General features: G+C 42.4%; 2 protein-coding genes across 2 annotated transcripts in view; one reads left to right on the forward strand and one right to left on the reverse strand.

The window, feature by feature from the left end:
* The window catches only part of LOC311028453 (dolichyl-diphosphooligosaccharide--protein glycosyltransferase subunit STT3B), a 71,423-nt gene extending 63,064 nt beyond the window's left edge, over positions 1-8,359 (forward strand). Inside the window, exons 11-16 of the mRNA XM_084033030.1 lie at positions 822-1,009; positions 1,636-1,807; positions 2,343-2,516; positions 3,283-3,396; positions 5,128-5,334; positions 5,654-8,359. Coding sequence (XP_083889156.1) covers positions 822-1,009; positions 1,636-1,807; positions 2,343-2,516; positions 3,283-3,396; positions 5,128-5,334; positions 5,654-5,728 — 930 coding nt within the window. The 3' untranslated portion in view covers positions 5,729-8,359. The remainder of the gene's footprint in view (positions 1-821; positions 1,010-1,635; positions 1,808-2,342; positions 2,517-3,282; positions 3,397-5,127; positions 5,335-5,653) is intronic.
* A 1,418-nt stretch (positions 8,360-9,777) lies between these two features.
* Positions 9,778-17,884, reverse strand: part of osbpl10a (oxysterol binding protein-like 10a) — a 48,880-nt gene continuing 40,773 nt past the window's right edge. The window contains exons 8-13 of the mRNA XM_084033031.1: positions 15,501-15,650; positions 14,918-15,416; positions 12,944-13,130; positions 12,410-12,592; positions 12,163-12,316; positions 9,778-11,609 (exon numbers count right to left, since the gene is read on the reverse strand). Of these exons, the coding sequence (XP_083889157.1) occupies positions 11,565-11,609; positions 12,163-12,316; positions 12,410-12,592; positions 12,944-13,130; positions 14,918-15,416; positions 15,501-15,650 (1,218 nt within the window). The 3' untranslated portion in view covers positions 9,778-11,564. The remainder of the gene's footprint in view (positions 11,610-12,162; positions 12,317-12,409; positions 12,593-12,943; positions 13,131-14,917; positions 15,417-15,500; positions 15,651-17,884) is intronic.

Genomic DNA, 17,884 nt, shown 5'->3' on the forward strand with positions numbered 1-17,884 from the left:
GAAAATGCAGTGATGGATATGTTGGCTACACTTGGAAGCTTTGCTGTTAAAACTGAAAAAATATGCTCACCTTGTGGTACATATTATGATACACATTGCTGTATAAAATGTGCCAATTATAGGAATAGCAGGAGCTTTCAAAGCAGACGGTTCTGCAGAGGTATTGCAGTGAGAGATGGCTTAATCATTGAAAACGAGACGGAGTGCATTCAAGACAGGCATCCAACCTTTTCTCATTTCTTTTGTCAAGCAATTGATTCGATGTCATCAACCTATTATGTTCACGGAGAAGTTATAAGTATACAAGACAGACCTGAGAACAAATGGCATCTATCACACGTCAAAGGCAATTTTCAGACACATCGACTAAAAGAAATTGTCACAAATATTATTAAATATATCAGCAAGTACAACTTCACAGTCCCTCGGTGGATTTAGTGTCCATAAAAGTTTTTTTTTGCAGTTTTTTCCAATTATACGGTGCAGTGTTACCCACATCTATCCTTGCTTGCTTATAGCCACAATGTAGGTGTCGGGGCTTTTAATCAGAGCAAGGAAAATGTCCACATTATGCAAATATCCCCCTCCATGGAGGTTTTAATAACCTTAACACTGCTCTGCTGCTGGTGTGTATATTAACTCATCACAAGGTTCCTCTCACAATCCTCAGTGATGCCTCAAACAGTCCAGCAAACTTGACGATGATGTAAGATAGTTAGCTCAATTAGTTCATTCAATAATTTATTCCACTCAATAATTCATCTCCCTGGAACGCTCCAGACTTTGGCGCTCGTCATAATAGTGTTTGTCTCCCCCTGCAGGCCGGCAAGGTGCGCAAGCATGTGTCAGAGCAGGAGAAGGCAGAGGAGGGCTTGGGTCCCAACATAAAGTCCATCGTCACCATGCTCATGTTGATGCTGCTGATGATGTTCGCCGTCCACTGCACCTGGGTCACCAGCAACGCCTACTCCAGTCCCAGCGTGGTGCTCGCCTCGTATAACCACGACGGGTACGGATTACACGCACACACACACACACACACACACACACACACACACACACACACACACACACACACAGCAAAGGCCTCTTCAAGCTGTAATATGATTGCTCTACTTATTGTTGCTAGGCCACAGAAAACATCCGTTGACCGTCTCTGAATTTACAAACATAAATCTTATATTATTCTCTCCTGAGGTTCTTTTCAGCTGTTAATTCTTAAATTATTAGGGAGGAAATATTGAAGGCCGAGAGTAAAAGCAAGTCCTCATACATATATTAATGGTGCCACGGCACTTCTCATACAATGTTTTTAGCTCTGCTACCGGGAGCAGCATAGATGACGCTCTGCTCTCTTTCTTGCACAAACACACACTTAAACCCACAGATTTAATATGATTAGCATACTTACAGTTAATTGGTTGCATGGCTTAATGCCTGCTTTTGCTCCTCGAGGTACATTTATGACATGAGCGTTTCAAAGTGTGATGTGTTTTTTAACCCTCGGTTGATTATGCATGGATGGTCTATTTTCAGCCCGTAGTTGCCCTTCTGAGTCTTAACTGAAATATTAATAGCCTCCGCAGCCATACGCCTGTCAACACTGTTACCTGTCAACCCTATTTTCCTTGTTAGGACGCGTAATATCCTGGATGACTTCAGGGAGGCCTACTACTGGCTGAGGCAGAATACAGACGAGCACGCACGCGTCATGTCGTGGTGGGACTACGGTTACCAGATAGCCGGCATGGCCAACAGGACCACACTAGTGGATAATAACACGTGGAACAACAGTCACATAGCACTGGTAAGCCTCCGTTCTGCTCCGTCTTATTCTCTTCGCTCTCTTCTTGTTTCGACTCATGCACAGAAACAAAATCTTTCTTCTAGGCGACGCTGGATGATTAGCGAAGTCTTCAGTGAATATTTCACGTAATTGCCACATGTATAAAACGGCTCCTTCCAACAAGCCTGATAATCTTGTTTGCTTAAACTTTTCCCATTGAATTTGCACTTCAGGGGGAGTCGAGTTAATTGCTGTCAGATTCTGTGGGTTTGATTCATGTTTTTTTTTTCTCTTTGCTGCTGCCAAATGTAGGGGAATGTTTTTTGTCTTTTAGTTAAGTCAGTTAAAGCCCCCTAGCTTTCTTCTTTCTTGTTTTCTACCTGCTGCTCGTTCTCTCTTCAGCATCTGTCCACAGGAAATATAATACGAGATGGATGTCTGTTTAATAATTCCATTTTTTTGTTGTATGTAGCTGCTGTTTTGAAGCTTCGTGTCTTGTGAAACAGGGGAAACGCCAATTAAAATATGACCTGTCATTCTTCACTGCTGTCTTTAGGTGGGGAAAGCGATGTCTTCCAACGAGAGCGCAGCGTACGCAATCATGAGGTCGCTGGATGTGGACTACGTGCTGATCATATTCGGGGGTGTAATCGGCTATTCGGGGGACGATATAAACAAGTTCCTGTGGATGGTGAGGATCGCAGAGGGAGAGCACCCCAAAGACATCAGGGTGAGTGTGAGACCTGCCTGTCACTGCAGCTACTCTCCAGGAGAACGTGTAGGGAGCATCCTCTTCACTTTCCTCTTCCACTCGTGCAACACTGTATGCAATCTGAACGATGTCCCAACTGGATCCGTGTGCCAGCGACAGGAAAAGCAACATGTCACTTGATCGTGGAAAACGTACGCCCTGGTTCTATTTATATGCAGTCTTATGCACTTGATCCACCTCCGACCTATTTTGATTCGTTAAAATAGACGCCGACTTATTTGATGTTTCCATTTTTTCTGCACACCACTCCATGTCACAAGTTATCAATTGACGAGTCGATCCTGCTTTGATCTTCATCGGATCAGATGTGCTTATAATTCATCTCTCCATTTTCTTGAGTCAGCTGTAGCTGAGCTGAGGAAGACATTAGTTATGAATAAATAACTTGTGATTGATGTGATTTGCAGAGGAAGAAATCGCAACAGGAGCAAAACTAAATCCCAACCCCCTTTTTTTAGTATTTAGTATCCAAACCCTCTTATGTTTATACCTCCTCGTTGCCGAACAGGTGTAGGACAATAGTTTCAAAATAAGAAGTGTTAATTAATTTATTTTTGCATTATCTGACAATCTTAGCCTCATCAATTAATGTGATATTGTCCCCTCGTTTTTATTATTTTTATCCACCCATATCTTCATATCCAGTCAGTGAATTCTACTGAGTGACTTCACAATCTAATTTCTGGGCGTCATCCTCCCATAATTTGATCCTTGTCTTCTCTAGGAGAGCGACTACTTCACCCCTCAGGGAGAGTTCAGAGTGGACAAGGCCGGCTCACCGACTCTGCTCAACTGCCTCATGTACAAGATGTCATATTACCGATTTGGTGAAATGCAGGTGAGCAGAGACTTTCTCATCAAACGCTCGTTCTCTTTCAGGTCAAGTAACATCAGTAAGAGAAACTCTGGACTGTGATGGATTTTATACCAGGTGAAGTGGGGTCAGGGATAGCCTGAAACTTTGAGCTTCAAGAGATTTTCTGGGGATTATGATCCACTTCGTAGGTATAAATAATGAGTTCCAGGCTTGTGCGAAGATCAGAAAATAACAAGCAGCTGCCATCGTCGAAGAAGTAAAAAGTACTGCTACTATATTTTCTGCAGCTTTACCAGAGAATAACAAGCAGCTGCCGCCACCAAAGGTGTAAAACTTCCTGCTACTGTATCTTGAAAGCAGAACTGGCTGCCAGACAGGCAGGAGAGGATTTAAGGAGATGCCTTGGGGAGCTCCTGAGGTTTGGAGAGGGTGGCGGGGGAGAGGAGGGTGAAGGATGGAGGAGGAGAATGAAGGATTGGTGGAATCTTTCAAATATTCAGCGGCTACTTCTGGCAGGTGGCGGGGGAGAGATGAGAGGGGATCCTCCTCGCCAGGTGCTTACATCCCCGCTGTAGACGCGGCCCGGCCAACAGCTCTGCAAAGATGGGACCATCAATGCAGCCGCCATCTGTAGACAGACGGCCAAAGCTGTGCGCGGCTCACAGCGCTGTTTGGAGGGGAAAAGCTGGAGAGACTGAGGCACAGAAGGAAATGGAGGATGGGGGGGAGTGAGCCCAGGAAGGGAGGGAAGACGGAGAGAGTAAGGGGAGGGTAGATTAGGTTTACGGAAACAGGATGTGACAAGGGGAAGCGGAGGCTTAGAGGACATCAGGAAGAAGACAATAGGAAGATAGTACAGGATACAGTTTGTTGCGATGAGTGGAGATTAAAGGCGTGTGTGCGTGTGCGTGTGCGTGTGTGTGTGTGTGTGTGTGTGTGTGTGTGTGTGTGTGTGTGTGTGTGTGGGTGTGGGTGTGGGTGTGGGTGTGTGGGTGTGGGTGTGGAATAGATTATCCCTCCAAAACCAACTAGTTTATCTCTTTTTTTCTTGACATTTAAATGACGGGTTGAACAGTGCTAGTGAACGCATGGGGAGACTAAACTATTGTGACTAATAATAATTTAATATGTCACAGTGTGTGTCCTCTGAAGCAGCCTGAAGGCGTACACGACATGCCAAGGTGTTCTGCAGACGGGAACAAAAAGGGAGAGTGTGGGACGGAAAGGCAGGGGGAAACTGGAAGGGAGGGGAGGTAGACGGGTGTAGCTTTGAGAATAGAGGTGACAAGGGCAACTCGAGGGAGAAGGACACAGTGAGGGCTTTTAGATTAGAACAATAGAAGCAAGAGGTTGTGAGAGGTTTCCTTCAAGTGTGATGTAATAGTTGTCAAAGGGCAGATGCTGCGCTGTAATCAAAGGGCTCTCAAACAATTTTTCCTTTCATGTTTGTGTTTGTCCTTGTCTTTATCTTTTGAGGTAGGGCGAATAATTTGTAAAACTGCAGTGGATTGGGATGCAAGTGTGATGGCACTCAAAGCTACAGCCAGCGGCTGGTTAGCTTAGCTTAGCATAAAGGCTGGAAACGAGTGGAAAATAGCTAAGCCTGGTTGTGCTCAAAGCCAAAATTACAATGAAACCATCTGTGCTTCTTGACCTTCGCTTTGGATAAGGAAAACCTCCCCAAACAAACCTCTGTATGCAGCATATTAACCAGGACACAGCAAGCTAATGACAACCTTATCAATCTCCCAGCTGGACTTCCGGACGCCTCCTGGATTCGACAGAACACGCAACGCCGAGATCGGCAATAAGGATATCAAGTTCAAGCACCTGGAGGAGGCGTTCACCTCTGAGCACTGGCTGGTGAGGATCTACAAGGTCAAGAACCTGGACAACAGGGAGCCGCTGGACCACAAGCTTCGCAGTGTCGTGACCAAGCAGAAGTACACCTCCAAAAAGGTAGAAAGATACGGCCTGTCTCATTCTTTTATACGTTCAGCCAGTCATAACGTTTTGTTTATGCTTAGGGTGAATGTGATGCTGCCTCATGATTTATTATTGATTAATTTCTTTATTTTGATCTCGAGGACAGAATCACTGGACTGTTTCCGACAAAAACAACTTTTATGTTATAATAAACACTTTAATGAATGTTTATGATTATAAGCAACTCTCAATTATGAGTAACCCACAGTTTATGCTCCAATTGAAGCAAAGGTAAATTCACCACAAGAATACACTGTCATGTTGTTTTTTTTTTTTTTGTCCCTCTAACCAGACGGCCAAGAGGAAGCGAGGACACATCAAGAACAAGCTTGTCCTGAGAAAAGGCAAGAAACTGCTAAAAAAATAATGGCGACGGAGAACTCTTCTAGGAAAACAAACAACTGCAAGGAAACCTCTTAACAACCAATGAAGAAGAACACAGGGGCCGTTTATCTGGCACTTGGTCTCAAGCGCATTAGAGCGCCCCCGTGTGTTGAGGAAGTATCATATCTGGCTAGCTCCAGAACTGTTGTCCGTTTTATCCTGAGGACTGTTTTTGTCTTGCTTATTTTTTTTCCCCTGTTTTTGTTTTTCTGATTTTTTTTTTTTTTTTAGGTTTTATTATTTACTTTGTACTTGAATGTGGCGAGGCATAGGGCTGCTCTGCTTGGTTTGGCGTTGATTTCATTTTTGTGGTACGTTTAATTAACTGCTTATCAGTGCGGGGGGGGGGGGGGGGGGTGAGGAGGTGAAGGGGGGGGGAGGGGGGAAGACTAGGAACATTTGCACCAAAGACCCATCGACCTTGCTCCATGGCACATGAGGACTCATCACTGAGGGGAGGAGACGCAGGCGTGAAAGCGGAGGACTTGTTCCTGACGCGTGTACAGAGGACAGTATGCGGTATGGAGGAACGCTATCGTTGAGGCACAGCCCATCTGTAATATTAACCTTTTTATCATCATCATCGTCGTCTGCCTGGCTCCCTGACCTCCTTTTTCAACAAATTCTTTAGAAAAAAAAAATTGGCCTAATATGTAAATATGTTATGTAAAGAATAAGTCTAAAAGGATGATAATATATTGGATTATTGTGGTGATTTTTAAATATGCAGTTGTCAGTTATTCTTTTCATTTCTTTGTGATTGTTTTGATTTTTTTTTTTGTACGACAGCAAATAGTTCAGTGAATGCAATAATTCTTGTTCGGGGAGGGGGGGCTTGAGATTTTGTTATAAGAATGATTGTGAATTTTTACGATGTTTCCCCCCCACCACACACAAACAGGTTTTTTTTCCGTTAATTGCATAGATTGTACATTTCTGCTGCTCGAGTTTTAAAGATGGAAGCAAGCAAATGGTGTGTAAAAAGTAGTGATAATAAATTAGGCCTCCCACCCTGCAGAGGGAGCTCTCTAGTTTAGTGTGCAAAGCCTAGTGCCTCATCGCTGGTCACCATCGCCTCGGTAACTTGTGACCGTCTAGTCTGTTAGCGTTTTGTTCAGCTCATCGTGTATCAATGCAGCGGGTGAAGTGCTTCGACCGGACTGGGGCGTTGGAAACTGGGAATTTTCAAGATGTCTGGAAACAGACTGGTGAACTGTGAAAGGGGGGGTTAGTTAGTACACAGGCACTGAAACTGAGACAAGGAAAGACAACTGAGGTAGAAACTTCCATCGTTGTCTGACACTATGGAGGACTAACGACCGTCTTTATGCTGCTTTAGAGCTGTGTCCTAATTCCATACTGCATACAATTATCCATTTTATCTTCACAATTGTTTTGTATGGAAAAAGTTTCTTCAAACTTCTAAAAAAAAAAAAAAAAAAAAATTAGTTTTGTCCAAACAACCGTCCAAAATATTTAATTTACACAGATAAAAAAAAAAGAATAGATGATTTGAGATGATTCCACAAATGCACTTTCCTTCATTTTCCATGATGGAAATACAAATAGACCCTCCATATCTGGTAAACGCCTGCTTCTTTCTCCACACCCCCAGTTAGTAATTGGTTTTAAATCGTGACGATACCATGTTGTTGCTACAACTACTTCATGTTTACAACTGGTTGAGCTTCTGTATGGACTAATCATTTCAACTCGAGTCGGCGTAGATGTGATGCATCTCCATGCTCCCTGCTGTATGTGACTTAATGTATTGTGTATTCTTTCTAATATTAGTGTGTGTACAGTAGTAGTACTGCAAACCAAAGTCCAAGATTTTAGTTTAATATCTTAGATGGATAGAGGTTTTGCGTTAAAACATAATGAATGATTCATTTCTTATCAATGAACTTATGGATTAATATCTTAATATGCAGTTGGGACACAGCTCTAATGAGTCGTAACCTTTGACCTCTTCTTCTATGGGCACTGCACTGTTTTTTTGTCTGTCTGGGTTCTCCAGATGTTCTAAACACTAAAGGTGTTTCTGTACGTGCACGCTTCGGTAACGGTTTCTTTTCTTTTTTTATCAAATAAGTGACGCATCAAAAGACTAACACATCATGCAGCTGTACTTGTTTTGTCACAGAAAAGTGACTTTTATTTGTATCACATGTTTTTTTCTGTAAGCTTTTTTAAAATATTGTCTGGATCGCTATGCTCTTCTTTTTTTTTTTTTTGTCCTTTTGATCTGCTCTGAAACTTGACTGTCACCATTTCAGACTGGAGACCATCGACACGATGCCACATTGTTCTTCAGTCACGCAAACGCCTAAAACCGAATCACGTTCTGATTTCTCATTTGTCAAGAGAGGAGAGTTCAGACCAAGCCTTAATGTGATGTACAGTTCGTCGCCCTCTTATGTTTTCATTTTGTGTCAAGTATGAGCGGCAGATCGGCTCCTTCCTCTACTCGGTCAACTCGTTTCTTAGTAGCTCAGCGCCGTCTGTCCTTAACACTGTTTTTCTTTGATAAAATCCCTCCTTCACCTTCAAAGTTTACATTTTTACATTGTTGTTCTGTTCAGCCATCTTTAAATATACACTTTAATGAAAACATTTGTGTAAGTTGTTGTTATTGACATGTTTATGAGTGAAGTCATTTTGAACCAAAGCATTATTCAGAATGTACAGTACTTCAGTGTTTTGATATTATTCCTGTGCAGATGTGTTTTGGGGGGAGTTTCTCCAACACAAAGCCAACCACTTGATGGCAGCATTAACCTTTGGATGAAGAGTCTGCAACAGGAAGTATGAAGAATGATTTACCTCTCACCGGTGGTGATGGGTCTGATGGTGATGAGGTTTGGGTTGTGGCCCTTTTTCTATAAACCGATTACCTGAGTTGACCTCAGAGTTGAATGTTAAAGCAGGAAGCAAAAATGTCAAGATTCAGTTGATAAACTGTTTCTTTACCAAGCACTATAGTACCTAGTACCTCTAGCTCCACAATATTGTTAAATTAGTTTTTAGTTTATTTTTACGGTGGACGCCTCGAATGCAGGTTGTCAGCTGTGAATATGCAAATTTAAGCAACTACTCATCCTGTACTTTTACTAGGTTCATGCACTAGTTGGTGGTATATTAAACTATTTTAGCAAGTCACATTCAGCATTTGAATTTTCCTCCACCTGCTGTTTAGCTAGCATGTTGACATTTTCTCGTATTTAGCTGGCATGTTGCTATTGTTGTGTTTTTAGCTAGCATGTTGCTATTGTTGTGTTTTTAGCTAGCATGTTGGCATTGTTGTCTTTAGCTAGCACGTTGGCATTATTATCTTTAGCTTACATGTTGCTATTGTTGTGTCTTAAACTTACATGTTGCATTGTTGTCTTTAGCTTACATGTTGCCATTGTTGTGTCTTAAGCTAGCATGTTGGTTTTTTGTCTTTAGCTTACACATTGCCATTGTTGTGTCTTTAGCTTACACGTTGCCATTGTTGTGTCTTTAGCTAGCATGTTGCCATTGTTGTCTTCAAGCTAGCATGTTGCCATTGTTGTCTTTAGCAAGCATGTTGCCATTGAAGCCCATCCCAGCTGTCATTGGGCGAAGGCAGGGTTCACCCTGGACAGGTCTATCACTGGGCCAACATGTAGAGACAGACAGGTAACCAGTCTATCACAGGGCTGACATGTAGAGACAGACAGGTAACCAGTCTATCACTGGGCCGACATGTAGAGACAGACAGGTAACCAGTCTATCACTGGGCCGACATGTAGAGACAGACAGGTAACCAGTCTATCACTGGGCCGACATGTAGAGACAGACAGGTAACCAGTCTATCACAGGGCTGACATGTAGAGACAGACAGGTAACCAGTCTATCACTGGGCCGACATGTAGAGACAGACAGGTAACCAGTCTATCACAGGGCTGACATGTAGAGACAGACCACCATTCACACCCTTCTAGTTATTAGGATTATATATTCCATGTTTGGGACACCGTGAGTCCATGATTGCCATGGTACATTTATTTGAAGAAAACTGAGCTCAAACTCAACGGATGAGATGTCTCAAAGGTCGCCTACTAGTGGAGGGACTGAGGAATAGCAGTTTACAGTTTGACTAATCACCTGGATGCAGGAGATCATAACAGATGTACATTCAGGAAATCATGAGACGTGTTAAATAATAAAAAAAAAGAATGTCTTTATTAACGGACAATCCCTCCTTCATCCACAATCATTCTCTACTTCAGTGAGCCTGGATCCTATTGGATATACATGGAAAAAAAGAAGTTTTATGTAAGGCGAGTGTCATTGAACAGTATTTCTAAATGGTTGCAGGTTGGTTCTCTATACTGTTATGACATAAGCTACAAATAGGCATCTGGAAAATTCACCTGACTTTAAAATACAATTGGAACATTTTACAACTGAAAGCACAAGCAGTTAAAGTGGGGTAAATATGTATAAAAAAAAAAAAAATAAGGCCATAAAAATAAATTGTAAGTGAAGAACAAGTGAAGTGGATACACAGTTTAATTTCTGCTATTCCGTTTGACAATTGACCACGTCGTTTGTGAAACAGGGAAAATCGTGAGCACCGCAGTAATATGACCTAAATACATTTCCCCTTCCATCCAACAGGCTGCCAGCGATTGTTATTCTGCTAGATTATCCTCTCATCTTCACAGAGGCAACCTTCCAGCAAACCCCAGATGCAAGAACATGATTGTGTGTTTCTGCAAGCCGCCTCATCCATATTCATCACCACGGGCAACCTGAGGAGGAGTATTAACTTCGGGAGGCGCGGGCTGCCTAATTACACAAGTGCCATCTTCGGGGCACAGATATAAAAAAAGATTAGAAGACCCAGGAGCGTTTGCTGCAAACAAACCTGTGTTGTTTTTTTTTGTTTTAAGATAATAGTGACTAATGGCTGGAATAGCTGAATAAGAGGTAGTAATGGAAAGCATCTGTTATGCAGAGCCGTCTCACTCGGTGGGTGAAACGCTTTAAACGGAGCGAAGTGGCAACGTCGAAAGGTAAAACACAAAAAGCATGTGCAACGGTACAAGATGGAAAAGTAGCAAAACCATTAAAATGTGCCCAGATACATTCATAGTGCACCCAACAACAATCAGGACCTTTTACTTTCTAGTAGCTCACTGTAATGTACTGAATAAAACACATTAACACATACTGTAGTACATTTGTTTGAGCTCTTGATCTCATTTTAAATCCGGTTTTAGGTGTTCTTGTTTCCTGTAAAGCTCTTAGAGAACCACCCTGATTGGTAAAAGCCATAAATATAAAATATTAAATTCATCTCTATGGTAAAAGTGCTTTTATAAATGATTAATTTACAGCTACAGTATTACGTGTGAGACAGGAAATCAATTAAGTCTAAACACTGCGTTACAAACTAAAAGCTTGGAACCAAACATCGACAATGTCCGAGAGAAAACATTGGTTATAAAAAAACAAAAAAACGAATACAAAGTAAAACATCAGTGGCAAACTTCATTACTGTGCGTGTGCAAAAAAGGCCTTGGCAAGGTGAAAAATAGAAATACTCTACTTTGAATAGCAATACTATTAACTGTATATAAAAATGTACTTTTGTCCCAAAGAGCTCCGACCGCCACCTTGGCACAGTGGAGATCGCTTTGGCACCTTTCCTGTTCGTGTCTCCACAGTGTCGCTCTTGTGAGTCTCTAGTTGAGGTCCGAGGGTCTCTGAAGGCCTCGTCTTGACCTCTGACCTCAGTGTGGAGACGACGGATCTCCGTTATTGTCCATCAGAAGACTGTTCTGCTGTCAGGTCGACTTCCACAGTGGGCTGTTGAAGAGCCAGCCGTCTCCCTGCATGAATTACAATAAAAAGTGAAAACAGTTTTGTTGTTGTTTAAGAATGACTACAGATTTTTAGTTGGTACCTAAATCGCTACTTGCCTCAGAGATGTTCTGTGGTTGAGCCACAGGGGGAATCGTAAAGGTGATGCTCATGGCTTAAATTAACATAGCATTAGCTTTTTGCTTATTAATCTGATGAAATATATGCAACAATCTGTGAATCAAGCTGAAGTTATATTAGCTGAAATGAAAAACGCCCTTTTACATAATATTTGTGTTCATATTGTTCACCTATTCAATATTATATGGAGAAAAAAATAAATTACTTTTCTTATTTTTATATGAAAATCGAAAGTTTTATTCTTCCTGGAAACCAAAATATGACTTACATCAGCTAGGAGAAACCAAATTCAACCAATAATATGCATCCATTAATCTGCAACTTCAGCTCTGCCAAAGCCAGAGAAGGTCTTTTTGGTCCACTAGCATTGTAGCACAATATGGAACATTTTAATCTACACACTGGCGTAAAATCAAAAATATCAGTAGATTTAGTGTTCACCTCTTTAGTGAAGTATTTGGGTGTCCAGGGTTTGTTATCGGCTGCTCTCTGCCTCTCCTCCCCTCTCTGTCGCTCCTCCAGTCGGTGTTTGTGCTCCGTGGCTTCGTCAATGTTCCCTTCCTTCAGCGACTTGGTGACATGTTGCCATAACCGCCTACGAGCCAGAAAAACGCACAACAATTAAATTCCCCCAGCAAGTAACGTGGATCTCCTCCACATCCATTGAGACCATCTAACGTGTTTCTACCTGGATTCGGTCCTCCCCTGTTTCTCCACGGGACGCAGCTTCTTCCTGGTGAGGGGGAGTTTGGCCGTGTCCATCACTTTGGTTTCCCCGCTGCTGTAGGTGAACTCCAGCGTGCCGTTCCACTCGCCCTGGGCTTTGCACACTATGGTGTTGGTCGGGTTGTGTTTGACCTCCGCCGTCACTCTGAGTCGGCCAAAAAGAAAGATTGTTTGAGGTGTTAGGACATTTTCTAATGCGAATGGGGTGACATTTTTGTTTTTAACACAGTATTATATTATGAAATAGTACATTATAACTCACTGTCAATATAAATCCCACGCACTGTACAAACAGTAAATAGACATCTTGAAATGTAAACACTTTTTCATAAAAAACATTTTTTCACATGCACACTATAATTTTTTTTGACAAATTATTTTATTTATTTATATTTAATTACATTTTCAGCATACTATACCATACATTTTTATTTTATCGTATGTGTTGCAATTGCAGGGGAAAATAAATCAAATATGAAGACGCAGAAACACTCACCTGTGCACTTTCCCCCCATAGAAAGGCTTGGTGTGGAAGGTGACGGTGGCGGAGTAGCCGCTCTTGACACAGTTGATGGAGACTTTCCCCCCCAGCTCCACCCAGGGCACGGTGAGGATGGAGCGGGCGTAGGCACAGGGTAACGTGAAGACGTACTCCTCATCGTGCTCCAGGAGGCAAAGGACCCCTGAGAGGAGAGGTGAAGAAGAGTGAGAGGTCTTATTCCGCCGATGCACAATGGAACACAAATATACGAGAAAACAAGATAAAAAAATGTTCGTTGAAATATGTGTCAAACATTGTGAGGAAAAAAAAACAATAACTCAAATAGGGTTCAGTAACAATTTGACTCTTTCCAAAGATATGTTGAGCCGGATGATTTCCCTGCACACTACCTGTTTGTCTAACTTCATAATAAAATGTTGGAGCCAGTTATGTGTCATTGATTTTCATTGTGTACCTTGTAAAACACAGCAGGCAGTGTCATGAAATAAGCAATAACAACAGTTACATTATTTAACCTGACTGGAGGAAGCAATAATTGTTTTCTATTACATATAATGCAAAATACAAAGTACAATTAACTCCCATTGTAAAGAACCTCATATACACCAGTTGATAGCTCCAGGTTATTATACTTAATGCTCATGATGAACATCAGCATCTGCCTCATCCAGTCAGGCTATAAGTAGATTTACTTTGGCATAAACAACAACAACATCACATGTCCATGAATAGCTTTCAGTTCTTATATCGCACCACACACAAGAGTGTACAAGAGAGTCCTTGTGCAGCTGTGTTCCACTGCAAAGTGCCTACGAGGGTATAAACTCCATGTGGCTCCATAGTGGTCACAGCAACGGCCTGCAGCCATACTGGGCTGCTGAATAGCGTTCACTTTGTTCTCATGTGAAGAGCACCATGCTGATTACCAACCATTACTGAAGAGGTCTACTGTTATGCATTACATGTGTGATGAACGGTGGATCGATCTGGAAGACGAAACACACGGAAGCTCATCGTAGACGGTGGTGAAAGCAGCAATCCCACAAGCGTTCAGTTAAATGGTCTCAAAACGGCAATATTATCGCTTATCGCAATCATTTCTGGGACAATTAATCGCCCAGCAAAACTTGTTATCGTGACAGGCCTAGAGATGTATTAAGTAAAATATACTTAATGATGAAAAGTAAAAGTATGTATTATACAGAATGGCAGCCAGGAGTGTTCAATTAAATTGCTCCAAAAGTCTTTTTTTTAAATAACCTTTAAAAGGTGCTAAATTCGAAATTCAGAGCTAATCTACTGCCTCCATGCAGGACTGGATAACATTAATGAACGATCAATGCCTCAGATAGATGTAGTTAATAATCATTCTACTGGTATTTAATTAATAAACCTTCCATCCTTTTAGCGTCAGAAGCAAATGTGAACTTCACACAGGTCAAATCAACATCCAGCTGGACGAAACCTCTCGAAATCTCTGCCAATCAGTCCGGCCCATGGATGAAAATACAGCATCAACTGCTATGGGGAAAGCAGCCTTTGCAAAAAAGAAATATATATCCAGCAATCAATACTTCCTGGGGCGAAGGTCACCGTGTTCTCTGATAGGCAGCATCGGCCTTTTGCACACGATGAACTGCTGGCGGTCGGAGGTACAGAAAACCGGATCGTCTGACTGAATCAGTTCATGTATCCACATTCAGTCAATCGGGCTCAAGGTCTCCCTGCGTCCCCGCTCAGGTAGAACATGGTGTAATGAAGAAGGACCGGCTGTGACGGTCTGGGACTATAAAGGGCTGTTTTCAAGTTGCATTTCAGGAGAAAATATTGTATTCTTTACTAAACTCCAGTATTTGACAGCTATGTTTCCCAATTACTTTCAAAATTAAATGAGCTCCACCTCAACCACTTGCAATATTAAACGTATATACATAAAGGTAGTAAAGTAGTAGTTGTGGATGAGCTCACCTTCTCCCATCATGGACACTCCTATAGACATCCCCATGAACTTGCTCTTGGTCCACACATGGGCGTTAACACACATACTCTTCTCCCGGCACTCGCAGTAAAACCCAGACACCGGTGGGTGATGGGACACCTGCTCGGCCACGTATCTCACTCTGTAGCAGCCCCCCGGGGAGTCGTCGCCCTGCTGCGTGTTGTTGGAGCCTTTGCTCGGCTCCCAGGAGGAGCCCTGGTTCGATCGGACCGAAGGTTTGACTTTGTCGCGAGGCACTTCCCAGGAACAGTGGAAGGTCTCCCCCAGCACGGGGTTGTAGGGCTTCTTGGCCACCGCGCCTCTCCGCCCCTCGTGGAAGGCGGTCAGGTAGTACTCGACGAAACGCACGATCCGGTCCTCGGCCGTGGCCCCGGCTGTGATCGACAGGAACATGTCAGGGTGGGCCATGAAGTTGGCGTACATCTCCAGCAGCGATCGCTTTTCCAGAATGAAGGTCGGCAACACCACCTATGAAACCCGGAGAGATTTTTGAATTTCACGACTGTCTGTACGGTTTCCTTTTGTAGTTCTAAGAGCGTTTCAGTGGCGTACCCGTGTGAGGTCCATGCCCAGTTTGAGCTGAGAGAGCAGGTGGAGAATGATGCTCCGCTGGTCGTCCAGGACACCCAGGTCCTCCTCGTCGTTGTCCTCCGTATCCGTCACCTCTTCAGTGGGGTTGATGTCTTCCAGTCCTTGGTGCTGCTGTGAAAATGACAAGACAAGAGAATAATAGATAATAGAAAATGTAATGATTTCCACCTATTTAAGTCAAAAGAAGAAGGTTGAATGGAGAATCACTGTCAAAGTTCCTCTTATTTTCTAATAAACTTTGAAATATCTATTCAGTATATCTACTTAATGAATCAATTCAAGTTTCTTTCATTTACAGCTACTTTATACTACAGTGATGATGATTATTAAATGATTGATGATAATGTTGGCATTTCTATATTTGTCTTATTGTCAAAAGAATCCCATAAAAAGACCAAAACCAACAATGTGTTAAACTATCTCTAAAAAAAGATAGTGGTGACAAAAAACACACTTTCTCACAAGAGAGGGAAACAAATGCTTATTTCTTCTGGTCTTTTTTACAGCCTCTGGGGGAAAAAAGGGATTTTAATAAAACAAAATAGGAAGCCAAAGCTACTCTTTACTCCCAACCGACATACAGTATGTAACCTGTGACGCGGAGTAAAAAGGTCTGTAACCACTGATATAAACCGCTCCAAATATTCAGCGTTTTATCTGTGACACCTGTCACTTGGAAAGGCCAAGAGGAGGAAGATGCAGCCATTTCCTAACACCAGCTGTCAATAGCAACGATAAGGTCACACGGCTCATTTAGAAGCGTGTTACAGAAGCAACCTATAAATACCAAAGGACACAAACTCATTTACTTTTCACTGCAGCCTACTCATACTCCATTGAGGCACGACACGCCACCTTTCAAGCCACTTTCAGAATGTTATAATGGCAATGGCCGCACAATAATACCTTGAGTGCCTCTTGTTTTTTTTCAAACAGCCTTCAGCACAAAACTACACAATGCCTTTCATTCGAGGATACTTTGCACTGGTCAAGGAGGACGGACGTTATGTCCTTGGCTTGTGTTGCGGCATTCAAGTAGAAACCATGGGTTGAAGAAGAGCTGATGCCTTTGATATCGCCTGCAGTAAATCGAGGCAGGAAGGAAGATAAAAAAAAAAAAAAGAGAGAGAGGCTGATGTATAATGCAGAAAGTGCTCTAAAGCCTGTGGGCAACAACTCTTTGTACCCCCTCCACTGCTCCCTATCTTCCATCTACATCTACGTCCCTATGCAGTAACATTTAGTGCATTATGTCCTTTTTCCAACTTGTAAATATCTCATTTTAGTGAAGAATGAGGGAGCAGAATCTGACCTGACCCTCATGACGGCATAATTGCATGAGGCGCGCTGAAGATGGAGGGATTTCCAGGACCAGAGTGCCTGCCTGTCACCTGAATATTTCATGTCACGCATGCATGCCAAAAGCTCCACACATCCACTCACACATCCCCACACAGCACACACACATTTACACCCAAACATTTTTGAACAAAAGACACGCACAAACATGCCGGAGCACGCTCGAACACACACGTCCAGGAGTCCCTGGTGAGCCGGTTGGTTCTCAGAGCGGAGTGATATATATAGAAGTGAAAGGAGGAGGTGGATACCGGCGTACGGGGAGGTCTGTTATGGTTCCAGCGGTTCTGACTAATTAAAAAGGCTCTTGACAGCAACAGGAAATTACTGCTGAAGAGGTCGGAGCATCTCGGTGCTCAGCCTGGAGAGGATATATCTGTGGACTTAGCGGTTGTCATTAGCGAAGACTTTTTAATGCAGTTTAGCTTGTCCAAAAGGGGGTGATAATGAGAGTGTTCGGATTTATGCCGTATGAGGAGTATGAGGAGGAAAAGAGTACAAAACCTAAAGGTTTCAGAATGATTTGGGCGAAAATGGATTATCACAAAGATTTCATTTGGTTGTATTGAAAAGGCAATTATAAAATAATAGCATTACAATTTATTATATTGCATATTTATGTTAATAACGTGTTACCGCCCTCTGTTCTGCCTGCAGGTTACGATTAACTTTGACTGCTAGCATATGAAGGGTTAGCTGAAAGGTACATGTGGTGGATGTCGTTGGTTTTTACATTTATTGGTATCACTTTTTAACGAGGTAGTCTTTATAAATAACTACAATAACAGCTTTATTAACAGTTAATACAGTTCCTTATTACAAATGTGTAGCCATTAATAAGGTGGCCATACGCCTGGTATTTTCACATTTTCTCCTAACTTTTTAGGCCTGCTGGCCAGTTTCTTCTATAAACAAAGACCCTCGCTGTTGGAGAAGCACGCTTCCCATGTAAGTGATGTTTGCTGCTAAAAGGCACCCAGGGAACG

The sequence above is a fragment of the Eutrigla gurnardus genome (genome assembly GCF_963514095.1).
Source record: "Eutrigla gurnardus genome assembly, chromosome: 17".
Taxonomy (NCBI): Eukaryota; Metazoa; Chordata; class Actinopteri; order Perciformes; family Triglidae; genus Eutrigla; species Eutrigla gurnardus.